The following is a 23,707-nucleotide window of genomic DNA, read 5'->3' as shown; positions in this document are numbered from 1 at the left end:
AAGAAGCTCTAATAAGGAAAGAGGCCATCAAAAATAACATCAATACCTTTTAAAAATTAAAACAGAGCCTAAAGCTAGGGTAGCGCTCAGTGGTGGAGTTGTTTGCCCACCATGGATCAGGTCCTGGGTTTGTTCAATCTCTAGCACTAGGGGGAAAAACAACCATCTAGAGATACATGTCAAATGGATTTGAATAGACTGCGAGACATTTCATGTCCCTGAGTACAAAGATTCAGTATGAAAATTCTTCGGCACACTAATCTTACATAACACAGGATTCCAATAAAATCTCAAGGGGTAGGGAAGGATGGAGGAAAGAAGGAGAGATCCCAAAAATAATATAAATAAGGCAGAAATGTCATAGATGTAAAGAAAAGGGGCAGGAAGATATTACAGCTGAAACTCAAACTGCCGAATAGTAAAGCACAACGATTACGTCAAGCCGTGGTGACCTGGAAAGGCTAAGGAGGAGCGGGTGGGGAGGAGGGGCAGCGGCAGCTACACGGTGACCCTCGTCATGAGGGACAGGTGGGTTATCGGGTAAGTAGTGCTAAAGCCACAGTTGAATCACACTGTACAAAACATTACATTTGGTTAAGAATTAAATGTGAAAAACAAAATCACAAAGAACTAGAAAAAACTAAAAAGGACTACACAGCTGATTTCAGAATGGACTAAGGAGACAGTTGGCCTGCAAAACGTTTCAAACGTCTCCCTGGACAAAAGAAAGAAAAAAATCTACAAAATTCATCATTTACCAGTCCAATTATTTAAATACAGGGTGACCAAAAAATGAATATTTTTCATTAATTTTTATAAGATAACAGGAAATATAAAAATGAAAGTTTTATCAAATGTAGTCAATATAAGAATGGACAGTTTGAAAGGACCCCTGCCCAAACAAGGGTGGTCAGCATGTGAGCAATGCGCTGCCTGGCAACACTCGGGTCAACTGAAAAGCGGGTAAAATGCAAATGCAAAACTGGAAAAAAACATTTACAAATAATAAGACAAAGACCAACAGCCTTGACATATAAAGAGCTCTTTCAAAGTCAAACAGGAAAAATACACACTGGAAAATAAAACTGAGCAAATCACATTAATAGGGCAACATTTCTGCACCCTTCAATGAATCCCGGCATAAAAGCAGAGGTACAGAAGCGGGACTTTATCTGACCCAAGCAAGGAGGCATTGGTGAGTCCACAGTGACCGAGTATGAACTGAGGAAGCCACACAGTAAACGAATGGTCCCTTGTCCTATAATGTGTGCTGAAGAATCCAGAGAAAATGTAGGGACACCTATAATTTCCTTTGAAATAATTTTTTTAAAAAAAGGAAATGATGAAGCAAGTCTGACATAATGTTAATAATCATCAAATAGGCAAAAAAATATTTTCTTTAAATAAATAATATCCAACATACACCAAGGTACAATAGAAACCTGCAGTTTCAGCCCCTGATGCTGAGGGGTTAAATTGCTGAGGATAATCTGGCAACATGTGTCAAAGATTTTGAAAAACATTTAAGCCTGGCCAAGTCTACATGTGATAATTTAGCCTAAGTACGCTTTAAACAAGAAGCAAAAATTTAGAAATTTAAAAGTTTATTGTGACTTTATGACTACCAAATGTTGAAAGCTACTCACATGTTCGACATTAAATTATCACACAGCTATACAATAGATTACTACCAGGTAGTCATCAAAAATTGGGCTCTAGAAAGATAACTTAAAATATGTTGCTGGGTGTGGTGGGACTTGTCTGTAATCTCAGCACCCAGAGGCTGAGACAGGAGGATCACTGAGTTGGAGGCCGTCTGGGCTATACAGTGAGTTCAAGGCCAGCCTAGAATACACAGCAAGACCCTGTCTCAATTAAAAAAATAACTATGTTGATACATGTTATGACACAGTAGCCATGGAAAACCGTAGCAATACCTCAAAAAAATGAAAAATGAGGGGCTGGAGATTTAGCTCAGCAGCATAAGCGCCTACCTTGTAAGCAGGCAGTCATGAGTTCAATCCTCAGTACCGATAAAAAAAAAAAAAGAAAAGAAAAATGAGAACCCACAAGTGATAGCGTATGCCTGTGATCCCAGCACTCAGAAGGCTGAGGCAGGAGGACTGCTGAGTTTGAGGCCAACCTGGTCTACATGAGTTCAAGGTCAGTCTGAACCGCATAGCAAGACCTTGTGTTGAAAAACAAAAAATTAGGACCAGGGACGTAGTCCAGTGGCATAGCAGTTGCCTGATAAACTCAAATCTGAGCTCTATTCCTGGTACCAAATTTTAAAAAAAAAATTAGGGTTGGGGATGTAGCTCAGCAGCAAAATGCCTAACATACATAAGACCTTGGATTTCAGCACCTCAACCATCAATAAGCAAATCTCCATCTACTCGGCAGTCTAGCAAGAGAGACAAGAAAGGTGATTCTTTAACAAGGACGAATTTTATACAATGAAAATAATTCTGGGGATGGCAGGAGATGACTGCTGCACAATAAGGGAAATACACTTAACGCCACTGACCTGTAAATGAAAATGGTTAAGGTGGGAGAGTTTATGCTATATACATCTTATCAAATTAAAAATATATGTTGAGATATTTTGAGAAAAAGGCATGTTTCAAAATAATATGTTCGAGGGCCAGACCTGGTGGTGCAAGCCTGTTACCCCAGCACTCGGGAGGCTGAGGCAGGAGGATCCTTGCAAGTTCAAGACCAGGCTCGGCTACAAAATGAGCTCAAGCCCAGCCTGAACTACACAGTGAGACCCTGTCTCAATAATAACAATAACAACAACAACAACAACACGTTCGTGTGTGGTCTCATTCTTCATTTTTAATACTTTTTTCTTTCTCTGAGACAAGGTCTCACTCTGTAGCTCAGCCTGGTCTCAAGTTCATAGTGATCCTCCTGCCCTTGCCTCCTGAGTGGCGGGGTTACAGATGTGCACCACCATGCCTGATCGTTTTGTTTCACTGATGCCATAAATAATGTAATGTTAGTGTTCACAAACAATTAGGTTTGCAAACAGAAGTGTTCAGCAAAAATTTACTTCCTTTTGCAGACTAAGCATCAGGTAACAAACAAACACCACAACCACCTTCTCTGCATGATCATAAACTCGGCCATCTTCCCCAGATTCATGGAACAAATTAACTTAATGAACCTACGTACCACTGCACTGATGTTTCTGCACAAAAGAAGAAAAGCTCAAACGGGTATAAACATAAAAATGTTAACAACAACTGTGTTTATGTCCTAGGTTGAAAGATAAATTTTATTTTGTTTGTTATTTTCTGTAATTTCCCATTTTTCTAGTTTTGTTTGTTTTAAGACAGTGTCTCATTATGTCGTTCTGGCTGTACTTGAATTTGCAGCAGTCCTCCTGCCTCAGCCTCCCACATGCTGGGACTGCAAGCAAACACCACCAGGCCGTTTTCTACAATTACGTTGGTGCGGGGGTGGGGGGGACTGGGTTTTTTGGAGTCGAGGTCTCACTATGGAGTTGGCCTTAAACTCATTATGTAGCCCAGACTGGTCTCAAACTTGCAGCGATCTTCCTGCCCAGCTTTCTGAGAACTGGTACTACAGCCATGTGCCACTGCCTGGTTACAATTACTTTTATAATCAAACCTGAAATAGGTTGGGACTGAGGATGGAGCTCTGCAGCCGGACACTTGCCTAGCATGCGTGAGGGCCAATGACTGAACCAGCGCCACAAACAAGGGAAATACCTATGTTGACTAGACAAATGTTACAAGGCAAGAAAAGGCCATTCATGTTGGTTCCGCAGCCTAACGTGTGACTGTCCAAAAATACAATTCCAAATAGCATAATAAATATGACCTTCTAGGGCAACCCAGGCAGGACTCCTTCGGGCTCTCGGGCAGACGCTTTCTTTCCCCCAGTAAATAGTTTCTGCTCTTAAAAAAATAAATCAATAAACATCTTCTGATAATCAAAGCACAAAAAGTAGGCCAGGGTTTGGGAACATCAAGCCCACTTCCGAAGGCCAGGTGCAGCACCATGAGGTTCCGCGCAGAATCGGCGCGGAGGCGCTGGGCATGGCGGCTCGTGTGCAGGCCTGCACCCGGTACAGGCTGCAGACGCCAAGGGAAGGCGCGATCTCCCCCATGCAGCTCGCAATGAGGTTTCTGAGCCAGGCCACGGCACAGGGCAGCAGCGAGTGCGGAGCTCGAGCAGCCCCGGCCACCCCGGGAGGCGCGGTGCCCGCCCAGGAGCCCAGGCGCAGCCGTTTGCGCTAAACCCGCGCATGCGCACACAGGGTCGCCTGGGCCCGGAGCGCACAGCATGGCCGAGGCCGGACACGGCCCCTGGCTCTGGTGGGTCGTCCTCTAGTCACCGAGAAGCCCCAGCCTGGCGCCTGGCTGTGAAGCCCTGCCGCCCCCCTGTACGTACTTTTGCCCCCATTGTTCTTCAGGACGTTGGAGAGGTTGACAGAGGCCGTGCCTAGCAGTTCATTCCTCAAGGTGTGGCAGCTCCAGACCTTCAGATCTAAATGACTCTGGGCTGTGACATTCCTGGAAAACAAGTACCTGATTCATCATGTCCCGCCACTCGTGTTGCCCCCAGAACGTGAGAGAAAGCAGTTGAACTACACCGCTGACATCTTGGGGTGGGAGTGGGGGTGGGGGATGGACAGGTCAGGCGCTTCGGACCTGTCCCCAACGCCGAGCCTGTCCCCCGCTCACAATGACCTCTGTGAGCTCAGGGAGAAGCCCGGGACAGAGCCCCGGGACCCTGGCAGGACTCCCGGCCAGCCCCAGCCCCCAGGCAGTGTCCCGCAGACACGACTTTGTCTTACAGGACGATGATCTCATTCCACAGCAGCTCGGAGCTCCCGATGCGCTTGCCCGTCTTCTTGGTCTCGCTGGGCAGCCCATCTACCGCCACCTCCACGTACGAGTTGATGCGAGGCTGCCGGTTGTGCACCTTGGGCTTTGCAGACACCACTGGAGCGGCCAGGGAGAAAGAGTGGAAGGTGAGCCAAGGACTCGCAGGTGCCCCCCTGTGGCAGATGTTCTGGCTCTGTTTGGGTTGGGGGTGTGTGTGTGATTGTCCTGATTATCAAAAAATATATATAATCAAACAATATATATATTTATCCCCCCAAAAGAGAAAGATAATCAGGGGGCTGGGGATTTAGCTCAGTGGCATAAGCACCTGCCTGGCAAATGTAAGGTTATGAGTTCAATCCCTGGTACCAAAAAAAAAAAAAAAGAAAGAAAAAAAAATCACTCCTAACTTGAGACCATAACTATCATTATGGAGAGCCAGGCACAGTAGCATATGCTTGTGATCCCAGTGTTTGGAAGGCTGAGACAGGAGGATCACCACAAGTTCAAGGCCAGCCTGAACTACATAGTGAGTTCAAGACCAGCCTGAACTACATAATGAGGCTCTGTCTCAAAAAACGAACAAAACTAGTATCATTACGGGATAACTGTTACTAATTATCATTACCAATTTATTTTTGGTAAGCCCTCTAGACATTTATGCTTTATTTCCCTAATTCCTTAAAAATTCTCCTCCCAAAATCTTTTCTGTTTTTTTCAATGCTAGGACTCAAACCTAGGACCTCTCACATGCTAGACAAGTCCTCTTCCCAGACCTACAGTCCTGGCTCCAAGAAAGTAATTTTAAGTGGCTGTGATGTGAGCCTACTATAAGGTATGTTAACCATCTTTCATTCTAAAAAGATTATTTGCAACTTTGTTCTAGGAAAGTACCACACTCGCTGCTGAATAGCCCCCAAAGGCTGTGAAAAATGTTTTCATGTTCTCAGAACAGCACAACAGCCTTTCACAAGGAGAAAAGCCATGCGGCTTCCCATCAGCGCTTTACAGATATCCCCCCCTCCTGAGGTCAGGGTGCTGAGTTCTGTGTGCTCCCGCTCTCTGCAGTCCCGCGGTTTCCAGGGGCTTACAGGGAACAGCTAACACTGGAGGAGCTGTGGACGGTCCGCGGGGCTCCGTGCCGCTCAGGGCCTGCGGGACTGCGCTCGGCTCCTCTCCTGCTGTTCTCTGTTCTTCACTTACTGGCAAGGCTGACAGCCCTCTGTGGGCTGTCGCATCCCGCTGGAGAGCACAGCCCTCGGGTGCCAGCCCTTCTCGTGTCCACCTGGCCACATAAGTGCCATGTCCAAGGACACAGGTCTTGGGGCACGTGTGACCCAAGGTAAGGACGCAGGTCCTCAGAAGGAAGCCCCATCCAGATGTCTTCCATCTTATGCCCTAGATCAGAGGATGGAACTGATACCCCTCATCTATGACAGCAAGATTGTCCCCACCTGAGTGCCCCTTGGTTGAAAGCTAGCAAATCTCCTCCCAGACACTTCTCTGAGAGGCGACAGTGGTACTACAACTCGGCAAAGGTCACCTCCACTTCCAGGTTGATTTTAGCAATAATTCTTCTCAGAGCTCAAAAGACACAGTGAGAAGGAAGCTAAATAAATAAATAACCACCTATGGCAAAGATTCCAAAACGGTGATGGCACAAGAACGCAGGTCAAGGGCAAAAAGCTGTGCTTTGCGCTTCAGAGACCGAAGTTAATTGGCGCCACCTGGTGGCAGGGGTGTATCTCTGCATGCTTTTAATTCAAAAAGGGGACTCCAAATGATTAACACTCATCTCTTTCAAGCACTTTTTTTTTTTGTACCAGGGATTGAACTCACAACTGTGCACTTTGCCAAGCAGGTGCTTATGCCGCTGAGCTAAATCCCCCACCCTGACAATCTCTTTAAAATCAGCAAATTCAAACCTTTTATTGAAGCCAGGCATGGCGGTACACTCGAAGCTGAGGTAGGAAGATGGATCTGAGTTTGAGGTCAGCCTGATATACCATGAGTTCAAGACCAGTTTGAACTACATAGCAAGACTTTGTCTTAAAAACAAAAACAGGGTCAGGGATCTAACTCAGCAGCACAAGCTCCTGCCTAGCAAGCATGAGGTTGTGAGTTTGATCCCTGGTACCAAAACAAAACAAATTTTTCATGATTGTGCCAAGATTTAGGGAGCTACAACTTATTCAAATCATGGATCCTGTCGGTGGTGGGGCTGTGACTAGAGCCACGTCTCCCAGCCCCCAGGCAAACTCTTTGAACTGTTTACCACGGTTGACCCCCATCTATTTGTCTATATATTTTCTTTTTTTCTCTTCCTTTCTTTTGTCCTCAGCTATTTCCTGTTTTCTTTTTACTTTCTAAAAATATTTACATAATTTCAGACTTGTACAAAATGTGCAAGAATATTAAAAAATGCTCTACAGTAATCATCACTGTCACTCGATATTAATTTTGTATTAATGTTCTACCACTGAGCTACATCTCTAGCCCAGAAAACAGTCTTTTAGTGATCAAACTGCCAGAAGTCTAACAACAAAAGCTGAAGTAGTACTCAGTGGTAAAGGCCTTGGCTACCACTGGTAGAGCCCTGGGTTCCATCCCTAGATGTAAAAATAAAAAGAGTCTGACAACACTGTGCTTTGATAAACAATGGCGCTCTCATACACTGCTATATGAATATTCTTTCTAGTGGCCCATGCCTATAATCCCAGTACTCAGGAGGCTGAGGGAAGAGGCTCCCCATGAGTTCCAGGACAATCTGGGCTACACGGTGAGTTCATGACCAGCCTGGACTATAGAGAAACTCTATCTCAGAAAAAGAAAAGAAACAAAAAAAGAAAGAAATATTCCTTCCAAGGAAGCAATCTGGCCTCAAAGTTACACAAACTCTTTCCACTGGAGGCCATTAGAACCTGGATTTAAAATGTCCCTCATTAACTTATACGCTAAAAGGTGGTTGCCAGTTGAGGGGCTCTGGGGGAAGAAATCGGATGATAAGGGCTCCGACTCCACCATGTGGATTAATCCACTGATGGGATCCAGTGGTGGCACTACTGGACAGTGAGCTGAGTGACAATAGAAACAGAAAGCAGAGCCTTGGCAAAGGGAGCAGACATGGAGGTGTAATCTTGGGAACTAAATCTGGTCCCCAGCCTCTTCTTTTCTGGCTCTTTCCCTCTGTGTCTACTTCCTGGCTGAGGTGAGCAGCAACAAGCTCCACCACCATGTTCCTCCATCACCATAGCGCTAATAGCAAAGCAGCTAGTAGCCATGGACTGAAACCTGAGACCATGATCCAAAACAAATCTTCTTTCCTCTAAGCTGTTTTTCTCAGGTATTTGGTCACAGACACAAAAAGCTGATTAAAACAAATATGAGGGACACCAAAAAAAACTGATGAGCCAGGTGTGGTGTCACTTGCCTGTAATTCCAGCACTCTGGAAGCTGAGGCAGGAGGATTGCTGCAAGTTTGAGACCAGCCTGAGCTACAAAGTGAGCTCAAGGCCAGCCTGAAGTGCATAGTGAAACCTTGTTTCAAAAAGACCAAATATAAAAACAAAAATGAAACTGATGGCCTTGGTTTCCCCCAAGAAGGGTACTGCAGGGCTGGAGGAAAGGAATGTATGTGAATATACTAAATAAATGAGTAACATTTGCCTTTCCAAAATGCTCCTGAGGGCTGGGGTGTGGCTCAGCAGCATAGCACTTGTCTAGCAAATGCAAAGCCCTGGGTTCAGTCCCCAGCACCACACAATAATAATAATAATAATAAAATACTAATGAGAAAGAATGTAGAGACACAGCTTCGCCTCTGCATGACTGCATCAAGGGACCTGAGCCCACATCCTGAGAGCCCTACCCACCCCAAGCATCTGCTCAGCCTTATGACTCCTGTAGAGAGCTCTGGCCACCAGAGCAGTACTTTCCATTCCGGCATTATTTGCTCAGGATCCATCAGGTGCAGACACTGGCCAAAATAATGCCAGGCTTGGAGGCACACACCTAAAATCCTAGCACTCAGGAGGGCTGGGAAGGCTGGGAAGCGGACCGAGGTGAGGAAGTCAGGAGAGATGTGGCTGCAGATCAACAGTCCAGATCCGGAAGGCCTCATAGAAGTGGGGGACTACTGAGTAAAGACCTAAGGAAGTAAAGAAGCCAAGTGAAAGCCTTCCATTTAGAGGGGTAGCAAGTGCAAAGGCCCAGAGGTGGGCAGACACCTGCCTGTGCTGAATGAAGAGTCGTGAGCCTGTAGCTGGAGCAGAGGAAGCAACCAGAACTGAGAAACAGGCTGGCATGTGGGGTCATCAGTTTGTATTCTGACTCGAAGTGTTGAGCAGGGAAGTGATAAGAGCCATGTCACATTTTAACAAGTCACCAGCGCTGCTGTGTGACCCAGCTTGAAAGAGAGCAAAGGGCAGAAGCAAGAAGGCAGCACAGGAGGTGACAGCCTTAATCCGGTGGGGACAGCGGCAGCTTGGCTGAGGTAAGGACAGCAAGGGTTGCGGGAGGTGCTCAGGACCGGATGGACGTGTCTGGAAAATAGAATCAACTAGATATGCCGACGGCTGAACACAGGATATGAGAAAGAGAAACCAGGCACTCGCTTCGGCTGTAAATCTTAGATATTTCCTAAATATGCAAGCCATGGCATCAGCTGGCCACTGGACGTACCGACGTAGTGTCAAGAAAAAACCCCGGCTGAAGACAACAAGATGGCAGTGACCTGATCGGTGGCATTGGACAGACACCAAGAGGTTGAGTGAGGTCATCATCAGTGAATATGGACTGAGCCCTAAGAGCCGGGTATGGTGGCTCACGCCTGTAATCCTAGCACTCAGGAGGCTGAGGCAGGAGGAGGATCGTTGTGAGTTCGAGACCAGCCTAGGCTACAAAGTGAGCTCAAGGCCAGCCTGAACTGCACAGTGAGACCTTGTCTCAAAAAGACAAAAAAAAAAAAGGTCAAAAAAAGAAAAGAGCCCTGGGATGTGAAGCAGTCACCAAGTCGGATGTTTTAGCCACCGCTTCTCAGCCTTTTGACCAAGATTAAGTCCAGATATTTTAGCCAAAAGTTCCTTTTTTCCTATCTCCTTCAAGTGACTTTCCTTCAGCTGTTTCTAAAAGTGCAGCCCTGCCGATCCAGGTGTAGCAGAGACTCCTGCCTCTTCCCCGAACACGAAGCTGGACCTCCAGTGACATGCATGTGACACGAGCCACTCACCTTTCAGGGTAAGCTGAGATTTCTCAAAAGGGAGAGCCACTCCTGGCCGGCTGGAGCTGGCAGATGCCATATCATCACCAGGAAACTGCAAGGTAAGCAGAGGAATGGGTTTAGACTATCTGAGCAGGAGGTGAAAGACCAAGCTCAAAAGCTGGGAGTGATGGTGCACGCCTTAAACCCAGTACACAGAAGGCTGAGACAGGAGAATCCCCATGAGCTTGAGAACAGCCTCTATTACCTACTGAGACCCTATCTCAGAAAAAAACGAAAAAGGAAAATAAAGCTAAGCTCAATTTGTATTCAAGTTTAAAGAGACAGAGGCAAGAAAACATAAACATCCAAAACATCCTCTGTCTCTTACAATGACTGGCTAACTTAGGAAGGCCACAGGACGTTAGCAGCCAAACCAAGAGGAAGAGACGAATGGAATACTCCACAATGAAAGTAATAGCTTCACAATAAAAAGATGGCTCATGTGATTTTTTTTTTAAATTGGCAAATGATCCAAACAGACGTCTCTCTAAAGAAGACCCCAAATGGCTGAGAAGCCCATGGAGAGATGCCCGACACTGTCAGCCAGCAAGAGTCCTTGTCATACCATCTCGGCTAGAAGAAAAGTCTGTGTGGCACTGCGAATGGATCTCTTACTCAGCTATGAGCTGGAGCCATCATCACTTGTCATTTGGCAAATACGGGTTCCCTGAGCTATGCAGACCCTCCAGTGTGACACACCTCATTCTACAGTATCCACAACACCACATTTGCCAGTCACCACTCAGTCTCCAGGTGAGACGGCAGGGAAGCTTCGGAGCGCCCGGCGGTAGAGACAGGTGTCCCAAATCCTCATTTTCCATACCGAGCTCCTGCTTGGTCACCGGTAACAAACAGTTGTTTCCCTTGAAATGTCAGGCTCGCTTCATTCATTGGGAAGAAAGTGTCTGGCACATACCCAATTCTAGTAACTTCAGTTTGCCTCAGCTGCTTTCCAAGTGAAAGTGGTGATTCATGAGACAGCTGCACACCTTCACCTGCCGGTGCGTGCGCGGCAGAGCTGTCTCCAGCTGCTCCCGTTTCTCCACAGCAGGGAGAGAGACGTGCTCCGAGCCGGGCTCTGGCCCAGCCACATTTCATCGAGGGCTTGGTTTCTCTTAAATCACAGCTATTCGCCTTTATAGCTAAACTAAATCTGGCTGTTCCTTCAGCATTAAATGAATTGCCAACACACGTTATTGGCGTTAGGAACCCTCGAGACGATGAACACCTGTGACCCTTAATCATCCTGAAACTTCCTGTATGTCTTTTATTTTTCTGGGCATGGGTTTGCAGTCTGTGACAATCGCACTCCTCTCAGGGAGCAGGGACAGGTACGGAGTGCATCTCCACGCCCTCCCTCTCTCCTCCTCCCAGCTCTTGGTCCATCACCCTTCCATTCACAAAACATCTCCGTTTCCTGTTATCTGTCTTTTGCTTTGCTCTTTACATCAAGGACCCTCTTGAGTGAAACTGGCTTTTCTCTCTGGGCCGAAAGCACGTCATATGGAAGGGCGAGATGCAACAGTGACCTGGGCTCGGGCTGTGGCATGGGCAGTTTACTCACCTTTGCTTCTACACCCCGGTGCAAATATGATCACGAGAAAAAGGCAGAGTGACTGGAGATATTATGAAAATAGCTGTGACCTTGCCAAATCTCAGGAGAATCTCAAAGGCCGCCCACAGTCTGAGGATCACACTTGAAAACTGCTGCTACAAAAACATGGCAAAATTCCCGTTCTTTTCAGCAGCCTGAGTAGCTTCTTTCAATCTATTTGCTTCTCATCTCTCCTGATTTCCCATGTTAGAATTTTCCAGCCCTAAAAAGTAATTAACAACTCACTATATTATTCCAAGAATGGAAATCATTATATGAGAATTAAATGTCACTATAGCCAAGTAACAGTGATTCTGACACTATCTATAGCTGAAGTCACTTTTATGATTCAAGATTTTTAGCATAACAAAACAAAGCATGAGGACTTAGCTCAGTGGTAGAGCACTTAGCTAACATGTACGAGGCCCTGGCTTTGATCCTGAGAAGCTTCCCCTCCAAAAAAGCCTTATTTCAGGCAAGTATGGTGGTGCACGCCTGTAATTCCAGCACTCGGGAGGCTGAGGCAGGAGGATCGCTGCAAGTTCAAGGCCAGCCTGAGCTACATAGCTATCTAACTCAAAAAGCCACCCCACAAAAAAAGCCTGCTGTATATTCAGGTTCCAAAACAACTTACTCTCATTTTTGGCTGGACTAGTCAGGGTTTTGTTTGTTCATTTGTTCCTCAGTGTTAGGAATGAAACCCAGGCCTCAACCAAGCTAGGGAAGAGCCATACTCCCAGTAGTTCTTTCTGTTCTGTTTTATTTTGCTTTTTGTTTTCATTTTTCTGTGACAGGGGCCTTCCCTTTGTAATGTTGGCTTGCCTCGAACTCACTACTATAGGACAGGCTGGCCTCGAACTAGCAGCAATCCTCCTGCCTCAGCCTCCGGAGTGCTGGGACTGCACACGTGCCACCATGGACTAGTTCTGTGAATATTTTCCATACAGTGGAGACTGTCAGAGTGACACAGACTCCAGGACACCTCTCAGTCTCTCCCATGCCCAGCTTGGTAGGCATCTAATGCAGCCACGCTCTGCATTCCAAATGCTTTCTGCGCTGGATGGCCTGGACGCTGCCCACCTGAAACTCTTCCCAGCCTCCTCTGCTAGCTCCTTTGCCACCCACCAGCAGCTTCTACCACCAGGGGGTGCTGTAGCTGGGCAGCTGTATCTGTTCTGTGCATACTGGCTGTCTCAGCCTGACATCAGCCTGGAGCCTCAGGCCCTCGGATCTGCTAGCCAAAGTCAAAAGGTTGCTCCTGATGCTCTGCTCCACCCTCTTCCTTTGTCATGAGGACCCCTTCCATCCAGTGACTTGGCCAGAACACTGGGACTCACTCATGTTCCTTTCCCAGCCAGAGCCCACAATCTGTCCATACCTGTCACCTGCACATGTAAAATAAGTCCAAGTTCAAGCCATCTTGCCACCCTCTGGGCCCTAGCTTGGTCCAAGCACCACGTTCTCTCACCTGATTGTCTTAAGCCCCGTACCCCTTCAGTGTCATGTCCAACTTCGGCCACCAGAGCACTTCTTGGGTTTTTTTGGTACTGGAGATTGAAGTTGTTTTGTTTTGTTTAATTAGGGAGGTCAGACCATGTCACTGATAGAGCCATCCAGCAGCTTCCTGTCTAACTTGGAATAAAATCCCAAGTCTTTAAAATAAGCTTCGAGGGCCTCTGTGCTACATTCCCATTGTGATACCTCTGTCGCTCTCCTCCATCCGTCCCCAGTCTCAGCAGAGCAGGCTCCCTGCTGTCTTGGATCACAGACAGCTCCTACCTCCTCCCTGGCTCTGCCCGAGCTGTGGACTTCAGGACTCAGAACCCAGGGCCAGCAGCATTTCCTCCTTCGTCCCCTAAGGGGCTCCTGACCCTGGACCCTTGTCAAGCCCACCTCTCCCACCCAGCCCTAGGCCTCGGCCTCTTTCCCTTTGTCACTTTGTAATTATTTATTGTATTTCCTGTCTCCCTGCCCTGGAATCTAAGCTCCTGGAGGGTCCAGTTGTTTGTTGCATCTGTTAGTCCTGTTGCCATAGTGTCTGGAATAGGACCTGGCTCTTTTTAGGGACTCCAAAATATTTGTGGAAGGAACGATCTGGAACATCAGTTTTCTGACATTTAAAAATGTTTTAGAGCCAGGCATGGAAGTGCACACCTGTAATCCCAATGCTTGGGAGGCTGAGGCAGGAAGATTGAGGCAAATTCAAGCCATCCTGGGCTAAATACTGAGTTCAAGGCCAGCTTGAATCATAATGTGAGATCCTGTCTCAAAAAGATAAAAGAGTGGGGCTGGGGGTTTAGCTCAGCGGCATAAGTACCTGCCTTGCAAGCAGGCAGTTGTGAGTTCGATCCCCAGTACCAATAAAAATGAAAAAGACAAAAAAAAAAGATGAAAGAGTGATAGTAGCTAAGAGAGAAAATTTTTTTTTAAATAATTAGTTTAAAATATCCAACATCCAGCTGCATGTGGTGGCTCACGCCTGTAATCCCAGCACTCCGGAGGCTGAGGTAGGAGGATGGTTGCGAGTTCAAGACCAGCCTGGGCTACAAAATGAACTCAAGGCCAGCCTGAACTGCATAGCAAGAACCTGCCTCAAAAAAGACAAAAAAAAAATATCCAACATCCAAGAGAAAAGGAAAAAGAGGGAAAGAAATCATCAAGAAATGTTACAAAGTTGCAAATTTGTTTTCTGGACCTGAAAGACACACACTTGTAGAAAGGAGCCCAATCCCCAGAACAGAGAATGGAACAGAGCCACACTGACCAGGTGAGTAGAGTACACCCATAACTGCAGCACTCAAGAGGCTGAGGCAGACAGACCGCCAGATTAAGGCCAGCATGAACCACAGAGAGAGACCCTATCTTAAAAAAAGAAGAGGAGGACACTGTGACACAAGTTCCACTTTGGCCTGAAAACGGTAACGCTCGCTCTCTTCACAGTTACTAACAGGAGCCAGAATGGCCTGCAGCCATACCGAAGGCTCTCAATCCTGATAAAACTTTTCTACCTGGAATTTGAGAATCAAGAAAAACAATCCAGGATGAAAGCAAGATAAAGATATTTTCAAAATTGCAAAGTCACAAAGGAGTAATTTCCAAAGCTGGCTTTCTCTGGAAGCTACAGGAAGATGCACTTTGGGAAGAGGAGAGAGACAGGAGGTTCCCTGTGAGCCTCAGGACTCCTCCACAAACAGCAGTGCCCATGCCCGACTAGCCCGGCCAAAGGATCCACAGATGGCTTCTCTAAGGAGATTTCACGACACGACACGCCACGCCTCACCGCACTGGATGTTCTGTGGCTCTATCCCAGGGTTTGTTGGAAATGCATACCTCCAGTAAAAACAAAAGCTGAATTGAGGAAGAAAGTGATCTTGGTATATTATGTGGCTTAGCTGTAAACAGCATTTATCGTAACAGTGTAGACAATTTAATCAAAAATCATGACACGTATAGGTGTGGTGGCACATGCCTGTGATCCCTGCATTCTGGGAAGCTATGGAAAGATTACAAGTTTGAACCCAGTCTGGGTAACTTAGTAACTTAGTGAGACTGTCTCAAAATAAAAAAATAACAAAAGGGCTGGTGATGTAGCTCAGTCAAAGGACCTGGATTCACTCTCCAGTACCACAAAAAATAAATTGTGAAATGGTTGTAACCAGTAGTGGTAGATTAATTAGGCAATTTGTAACGCCCAACTGAACTGAATCAGAGCGGTGCTGGGTGTGGAGGGCCCACCTGAGGGTTGTTGCCAACAATGTAAACAGGAGATCCGGAGGGGAAGATGGTGTGCTGTTGATCCTCCTGGGGAAGCGGGTCACAGAGGTCTTCCTGATTGGAATCGGCTGTTCTCAGTGTCAAAGGCGCTCAGGACCTTGCTGTTGCTGAGGATGGCTGCAGTTCTCTTTAGGAGAACTCTGGTCCTTACCCTGAGTGTTGCTTCCGGCTCCAGTGTAGATCCCTCAGCCTGCTGGCACAGATCCTTTATCCGGCTGGTGCAAACCTTCTAGCCTCCACCACTGGTCTCTGGGCCTCCCCACTGCAGATCCTTGATTCAGACTTGCATGAGACATTATTGTGGGCTTGAGGCCTCCAGCTGGATTCATGGAGAACATTGCCATGGGCTATAGGTCTTCAGCTGGACTCTGCAATACATTGCTGTGGGATTCAGGCCCTCAGCCTGATGCTTTGGGTCTCTGGTGTAGACAGATTTCCTGTACTCTTCTGTATTTGACTTTTTGGGTGAATATTGTAAAATAATTCTATAAATTATGTGTCCTGTATTAAACCCTTGCAAGCCCTGACTACAATACCAGGAAATAAAGGTAGAGCGAAGTGTACAGCTCTGGGGTACAGCACTGGTTCAGCATGCTCAAAGCCTTCGGTTCGGTCCCCAGCATCACAATAAATAAATGAAGTTTTAAAAAGATCAAGCAAGCAACAGCAGTTGTTTTATAAGCCTTGTAATGCTACTTCATTTTTACCTATGCACATGTATTATTTGGGACATAAAATTTAAATTCAGAAGAAGGAAGGTTTCTCTCTAACTTGTGTTGCAGGATAATATCCTTATTTTAATAAAAGCCCCATCTGCATTCAGCCAGCAGTGCGGCTCAAACTGCAGTTGCCAACTGCTGTGAAGCTAAGTCCACACCCCGGAATCTGAGAACGTGACCTCATCGGAAAACAGGGTCTCTCAGATGTAATAAGGATCCCAAGATAAGATCCTCTGAGTTGAGAGGAGGCCTGACGTCCTCTAGATAGACCAGAGGGAGAGCCACAGACAGCAGCACAAAGCCCGTGAGGACAGATGCAAAGGTCAGAATGCTACAACCAAGGAACTGGACAAGGCCAGAAGGTCCCCTAGGACTTTCAGGGACCCTCAGGCCACCTGGACGTCAGATACCTAACTCTAAAAGTGAGAAAGATGAATTATTGTTGTTGAAAGTCACCAAATTTGAGATAACTCACCACACAAATTAGGACTAGGAAACAGACACAATTACTGACGAAGTCCATAGAAGATTTAGCTGACTGCTAAAGACCAGGAGCCCCACGCATCAGCAGCAAGTCCTAAATGCCAAGGTCCACATGTAGGCAATCTGGACCCAGGATACCTTCCTGGAAGAAATAACCTGACGCCAGGCAGGGTGCTCACCCCTAAACCTGGCACTGGAGCACTGGGCCAGGCTCTGTATCAAAAAAAAAGACAGTTGGGCACGGTGGCGCAGGCCTGTAATCCCAAGATCCAGACTGGCTTTGAACCCACTATGCAGCCCAAGCTGGCCTCAAACCAGTGATCCTCCTGCCTCAGCCTCCAGAGTGGCAGGACTGTGTCAGTAGTGTCAGAGGAGGAGAATGTGGGAGCACATGAGTGGGCATAGCTCCTGTCCTCTTGAAGGCCGGGACACCTGGAAGGCTCAGGGACAGCAAAGCCTCCCATAGGTCCCACCCAAAAGACCAGCACCTGTCAAATCGGGCCCACAGAGGAAATTCAAGGCCTTGACTGTGGCACAAGACCGCTCAGCTCTGTGTAGATGGGAACCAGTAGTTCCCTGACATCTTGACTTTGAAGGAGCCTGGAAAAGATTCATTTTAGAAGAAAAAGTACACTCAGAAAGGAGTGTGGGTGTGCAGAAAATGAGACACCCACCTTGACTTTTAAATAACGCTTAAAAAAAACTGGGCTGGGGCTGTGGCTGTGGCTCTGTGCAAAGGCCTGGGCTGGGGTTTCCATGCCCAGATCCACAGCTGTGGGAGACGGGATGGGCCAGGACAGAAGCTCCCAAGACTTTCTCATGACTGTGATCAGGCATTTCAAGCAACCACCTCATGCTTCGGTTGCCAGGAACATCCAGAAGGATGACAAAAACTATCTGTATTATTTATGGCTAAAATAGTTGAAATACATGAGGTCATAAAAGCCAGGAAGAAGCATTTAATAACATCCACTCTAGGAGGCTGAGGCAGGAGGATCACAAGTTTAAACAAGGCCCTGCATAAAATAAGAAATAATAAAGAACTTGAATGTAGCTTAGTGCAGAAGCCCTGGACTCCCTCCCCAGTACCATATGCATATCTCTGTCTCCGGATCTCTATATCTGAACCTCTGTATCTCGGTTTCTGTATCTGTATCTGTATCTGTCTCTGTCCACAACAACAGAGGAAGCTGAATGGCTTGTGGCAGAGAGCAGGCGGAGGAGGTGCACTGCTGCGGCCACCACAGCCCCTTTAGTATCTTTTTCTTTTCCTCAGTGCCAGGACTGAGCCCCGGGCTGTGTGCAGGTAGGGAAGTACTCTCACACTGTGTCACACCCCCCAGTCTTGAACTAGAGTCTTAACTTGGGCACCTACAGGACACAGTGCGCACACTGGGAACAGGACTGGTTCATTCTTTTTTATTATCACTATTGAAACATAGTTCAGCTGAGTGTCGTGGCGCATGCCTATAATCCCAGCACTTATGAGGCTGGGGCAGGAGAAGCACTATGAATTGGAAGCCAGCCTGGGCTACATTAGCCTTAACACTATATAGCAAAGCCCACGAGAGAGAGAGAGAGAGAGAGAGAGAGAGAGAGAGAGAGACAGACAGACAGACAGAACAGAGCACTCATATGTCATAAACTCATCCTTAAGCTAGGCATCCCAGTACTCAAGAGGCTGAGGCAGGAGTATAGTGAGTTCAAGGCCAGCCTGGGCTGCATAGTGAGACTCTGTCTCCAGAAAAAAAAAAATCCCATCTGTTCATGCACATAATTCAGTGGTTTTGAGCCTACTCACAGAGTTGAACTACCATCCCCACTATTTAATACCAGAATATTTCTTCTATCAGTCCACAACAGGATCTATGTCCATGATGGCCAACCTTTGAGAGCTTCCAATGGGAGCAGCCAGCCAGCGGTGGCACGTGTGCCATCGGTTTGCCACCACCGGCCTAGGCCATCAGCAGTCAGTCCCCATCTCTCCCTGCCTCCCATCCCTGCAGCCTCTCTTCTATGCATCTGCATATTCTAGCCATGTCACATAAATGGAGTTGTGTGACATGTGATCCTTCCTGAATGGTTTTCTTAGCACATTTTCAGGGTTCATCCCTGTAATATGTATCAAAATTCATTCATTTTATGGTTGAATATTTCGCTGTATGACAAACTCAGGGTGATCCTCCTGCTTCGGCCTCCACATGCAGGGATCACAGGTGCGCACCACACCTGGCTATACATGGTTGAAGCCTTTTGCTTTGCCATTCCTCAGCTAGTGCTCACTTGGGTTGTTGAGACAGGCAGATTCTTTTCTCTTTCCGGGTCCTGGGGCATGAACCCAGGTCCTTGCCCACACTAGACAGGCTCATAGCCACAGAGCCGCAACTTCAGCCTGCCCCTGACCATCCTCCTGAGCCTACGTCACCAAGACCCTTTCAAACTCATCTTTTGAAGGCAAAGAGGCTTAGCCAATGTACAAATTGCATTCTCCTTCCAGGCACGGTGACACGAGACTATAATCCTGGCACTTGGTTGAAGCAGGAAGATTGCTGGCAAATTCAAGGCCAGCCTGGGCTACACAGGGAGACACTGTCTCAAAAACAAAACAACTGCCTCCCAAAAAAGTTACCTACCTCCTAAATCTCCATTTCCTCATCTGAGAAACATACTCATTAATAGTACTTTATACAATTAAAGGCACTCAGGTTAAACAGGCAGCACCTAGTAAATTCTCTTGAAATGTCTACAAGCTGAACTACATTGTTGGTTCTGTAGTCCTGGGGAGTGATCACAGGCCTTCAACCCTGAGCTACTTCCCCATTCCTTTTTCACTTATTTATTCCTGTCTTTTTGAGACAGGGCCTCACCATGTCGTTCAGGCTGGCTTTGAGCTCACTTTGTAACCCAGGCTGGCTGCGAACTTGAGCAGTCCTTGTTTCAGCCTCCTGCTTGCTGGGATTACAGGTCTGCGCCACCAGCTATTATTTATGTATATATGTATTTCTACGACAGGCTCTAAGTTACCGTTATGGCTTGTGTCTAACTGGGCCCAAAGCCTCCATGTGGGGCTTTCTGGAAGTGGATCTGGACCATGCAGTGCTGGGATCGAGAGTGTGTGAGTACTGATTCAGTCCACAGACTGGTCTGGCAGGGCTCGGGAGGTAGATAAAGGGCAAGCTGCCTCAGGGGTGAGTGGCACCAGACCTAAGGGCCAACAGCTAGGCTACGACATAAGGGACAGGAAGGGCTGCTGTCCTTGCTTACTGCTGCTGTCTGCTGCCTCCTGTCTGCTCTGCAGCCCCCTCTGCCGTAACACTCTGTCATGGAGCCCAGTGATTATGGACTGAAGCCTCCACAAACTGTGAGCTAACTAACCCTTTCCTCCTTTAACTTTGGGTGTCAAGTATTTTGTGTCAACCTCAAGAAAAGTAACTAAGGCAGTCACTAAACTGCCCAAGCTGGACTTGAATTTGTGATTCTCCTCCTGCCTCAGCTCCCCTGTGTGCTAGAATTACAGATGTGTGCCACCATGGCTGCTAAACTTTTTTATTTTTATCAGTATACATTTGCAGTACATAATGATTATATTCACCATGAGGAGTTAGTACATGTACAGAACACAACTCAAAACCTTTTCCTTGATATTAAAACTCCAGGTTTTGAGCTGGGCATGGTAGCACACAACTATAATCTCAGCACTCAAGAGGCTGAGACAGGAGGATCCCCAAGAATTTGAGGCCAGCCTGGACTACACAGTGAGTTCGAGGTCAGTCTGAACTACACAGAGAGACCCTGTCTCAAATGAAAACAAAAAATTCTAAGCCCTAAGATTGCAGTATACCAACTAACCTTGGGCCAGCTTTGAGTCAAAAAACCAGTGAACACTGGTCTTGGGATGAAAGACCTAGGTAGAAGAATGTGCCAAAGAAAAGCAAAAACTACAAACACTGTTTTACTTCTGATCAACCAGCTGTAGAAAACAGTAGAGATTCTTTTCTTTTTTTGCAGTACTAGGGACTTAGCCCTGGGGTGCTGAGCTACAACCCCATACTTTTAAAAAAAATCTCCAGAGCTGGGTGTGGTGGCATACTCTAGTAGTCCCCACCCTCAAGGGACTGAAGCAGGAAGATGGTGAGCTCACAGCAGTCCAGGATACATCTGACAACCCCATCTCAACAAAACAAAACAAAAATCTATTTTATTTTCAGAGTCTCACTGAATTGTCTGGGCTAGCCTGGAGCTTACACCAGTCCTGCCTCAGCCTCCTGATTAGCTGCCTTCACAGGCAAGAGAAGGGTCTGCCCAAAAACCCTCTTCTCCTTCAGTCTCACGCTTTCTCTGTTCTTTCCAATGTGAGTGCTTTCTCTTGGCCTCTTCCCTCCATCCAGTGCTGAGTTCCCCTCATTGTTGAGGGCCCATTTTGAAACACAATCAAATAAAATCGCGCTCTGATGGTTGATAGTTCCATGCAACCATCAGGCAAACACCTGCAGCCCAGGGGAAGACAGGCTAACAACAAAGAGATTGGAAAAATGAGATCAGGACAAGAGACAAGCAAGAGCCGGCATGACTGGAGGGAGAGGACTGGCCCCAGGTCAGGGTGGCAGTGTCTTGATGTTTGCCATTTTCCTAGAAGTAGTTACACCACGCAAGCAATATACTGCTTTTGTTGTTTGGTTTGGTTTGAGACAGGGTCTCATTCTGTAGTTCAGACTGAACTTGCAGTGATCTTCTGCCCCAGCCTCTTAAATGCTAGGATTACAGGTATGTACCACCAAGCCCAGCAGCACTGAGTGTTTATAAGTGGAGAGAGGAACTAGAACAAGAAACATGCAAGTCTGAGAAGGATTCTAGCTGGAAGCTAAGGAAAAAAATTTCCCCTTCTGTCCCCATCTCTCCAAAACTTCAGAATCCATACCAGTCATAAGTGACCTGAAGTCAGCTCACCGATTTGCTCTCATGGGAGCTTGTGTTCCTGTTTCCCCAGCACCATCTTACAGGTGCAAACACCAGATCTGAACTCACAACACCAAGATTCCAATCCCAGCTCTTCCATGACCTCATATGGGTTTATTCACTTCAAGGAAGTTCTGTTTTGTTACATGATCCAGGGAGGATGTCTGGCCAAAACAAAATAAAACAAGAGTTCAATGTGTGTTTGGTTAAACCAGTATCATTTTGTTTTGTTTCATTTTTGATTTTTGGTTTCTGAGACACAGTATAGCTATGTAGCCCAGGATGGTTTCAAATTCACAGCAATCCTCTGGCTTCAGCCTCCCAAGTGCTATATGTGACCAAGCCCATCAAAGCCAGTATTTTCAACATTAAAAAAAAAATTATCCATCCTGCATGGCTGTCTCTTTCCTACCCTTCCTGGTGGTCTCTAAATTGGCTGCCAATTCAGAAAGCAAGACTAGGGCCAGGGATTTAGCTCAGTGGTATAAGTGCCTACCTTGTAAGCTTGAGGTCGTGAGTTCAATCCCTGGTATCAAAAAAAAAAAGAAAGAAAGAGAAAGTAATTGCAGAAACTGGCACTCAGACTGAGCTCAGCAGCACACTACAGAGACGCACAGATGGAAGAGCAGCCTTCTGGAGAAAAAAAAAACCCAGTAGCTTGTGATTTCGAGTCTACATGAACAGTGAAAGCAGAGAAACTCAAATTCCCAGAGGTGTGCTGTGACACCTTGCTGTGCTTAAAGTCTTTATCAGTAAATGCATCATGGAAGTCTTGCTTCAGAAATTAATCTCTAGGGGCTGGGGATTTAGCTCAGCGGCATAAGCACCTGCCTTGCAAGCAGGCAGTCGTGAGTTCGATCCCCGGTACCGATAAAAAAATAAAAAAATAAAAAATAAATAAAAAGAAATTAATCTCTAAACCAGGCTCGGTGCTGCACCCAACCTTCTGGGAGGCTGAGGCAGGAAGATCACCCGATGCAGTCCTGCTTGGGCAATTTAGCAACTTGGTGAGACCGTCTGAAAAGTAAGAGAACAGGGAGTCGAAAAGGGAGTCTGGAGGCCTGGGGTTGTGGCCCACTGTGAAACCCTGGCTTCAATCCCAGTGTTGGGAGGGGGTGGGAGGTTCTGGCAAGCAGCACCCCTCTGGACATGCACCCCCATGAAAACAGCTTCCACATCTGCATCTCGGGTCACACTTCCTCATCTAATTCCCCCCTCAGCCCCACCCTGCAAATCCTTGATTTTCTTTCCCCCAGTACCAGGGACTGATCCCAGGGGTCCTCCACACTGAGCTACATCCTTAGCCCTTTTTGTTATTTTGAGACAAGGTCTCCTAAATTTCCCAAGTTGATCTCAAACTTGTGATCCTCCTGCTTCAGCCTCCCAAGTAATTAGAATTATTGGTATACACCACTGCACTCCACTTGGATTTCTCTCAAGCATTTCATAACTGACCTGGACAAAACTAAACCCAATCCTACTCCTCTTCCACTCATCAGTTGTGCATGCAGACCTAGCAGTCACCCTTCTCTCCTTACCTTCTCCCTCCTTCCACAAAGCCTATGGACTGCACTGCAGAATGTACCCAGGATGCATTTCACCTGGAGCGTTGCAGCAGCCTCCACACTTGTCTCCCCACTTCCACCCTGGCTCCTTCCTCCCCATCAAGCAACAGAAGCAGGTCTGCAGAAAGGAGGTGTATCGTGTATACTCCACTACTAAAAAACCCCAAGGGCCCAACTCACCCTGAGTGAAAACCACTGGCCTGACCATGACCTCCCAGACCCTCCATGCATTGCCTCCCCTCCTCCACCCCGCTGCTTTCACAGTTACCCTGCTTATTGGGTCCCTGCTAACCAAGGTCAACAATAGCGGAGGTTTCTGCCTGTATACTACTCAGTGTTCTGATTACCGTTCAGGGCCAGGGATGTAGCTCAGCAGCCCAGTGGCTACCCTACTAGCGCACAGTTGTAAGTTCAATTCCCAGTACCAAAAAAAAAAAAAAAAAAAGAATACTGTCCAAAAGAAATACCATGGCAATTGCTGTCCAACAGGAATGACT

General features: G+C 46.8%; 1 protein-coding gene across 4 annotated transcripts in view; it reads right to left on the bottom strand.

Moving 5' to 3' along the window:
- The window catches only part of Wwp2 (WW domain containing E3 ubiquitin protein ligase 2), a 132,320-nt gene that overhangs the window by 106,203 nt on the left and 2,410 nt on the right, over positions 1 to 23,707 (bottom strand). For 3 of the 4 annotated variants that reach the window (XM_003471980.4, XM_005004630.4, XM_023565970.2), the window contains exons 2-4: positions 10,087 to 10,171; positions 4,829 to 4,976; positions 4,423 to 4,544 (exon numbers count right to left, since the gene is read on the bottom strand). In XM_003471980.4, the coding sequence (XP_003472028.1) occupies positions 4,423 to 4,544; positions 4,829 to 4,976; positions 10,087 to 10,156 (340 nt within the window). In that variant the 5' untranslated portion in view covers positions 10,157 to 10,171. Of the gene's footprint in view, positions 1 to 4,422; positions 4,545 to 4,828; positions 4,977 to 10,086; positions 10,172 to 11,683; positions 11,937 to 21,636; positions 21,796 to 23,707 lie in introns of those variants that run through there. The other variant, XM_005004629.4, reaches the window with a different exon arrangement.

The sequence above is a fragment of the Cavia porcellus genome, unplaced genomic scaffold, assembly GCF_034190915.1.
Source record: "Cavia porcellus strain 051 isolate PalLab524CR breed Dunkin Hartley unplaced genomic scaffold, mCavPor4.1 scaffold_4, whole genome shotgun sequence".
Taxonomy (NCBI): domain Eukaryota; kingdom Metazoa; phylum Chordata; class Mammalia; order Rodentia; family Caviidae; genus Cavia; species Cavia porcellus.
The sequence above is the reverse complement of the archived record's forward strand: the minus strand, read 5'-3'. Positions and strand labels throughout refer to the sequence as shown.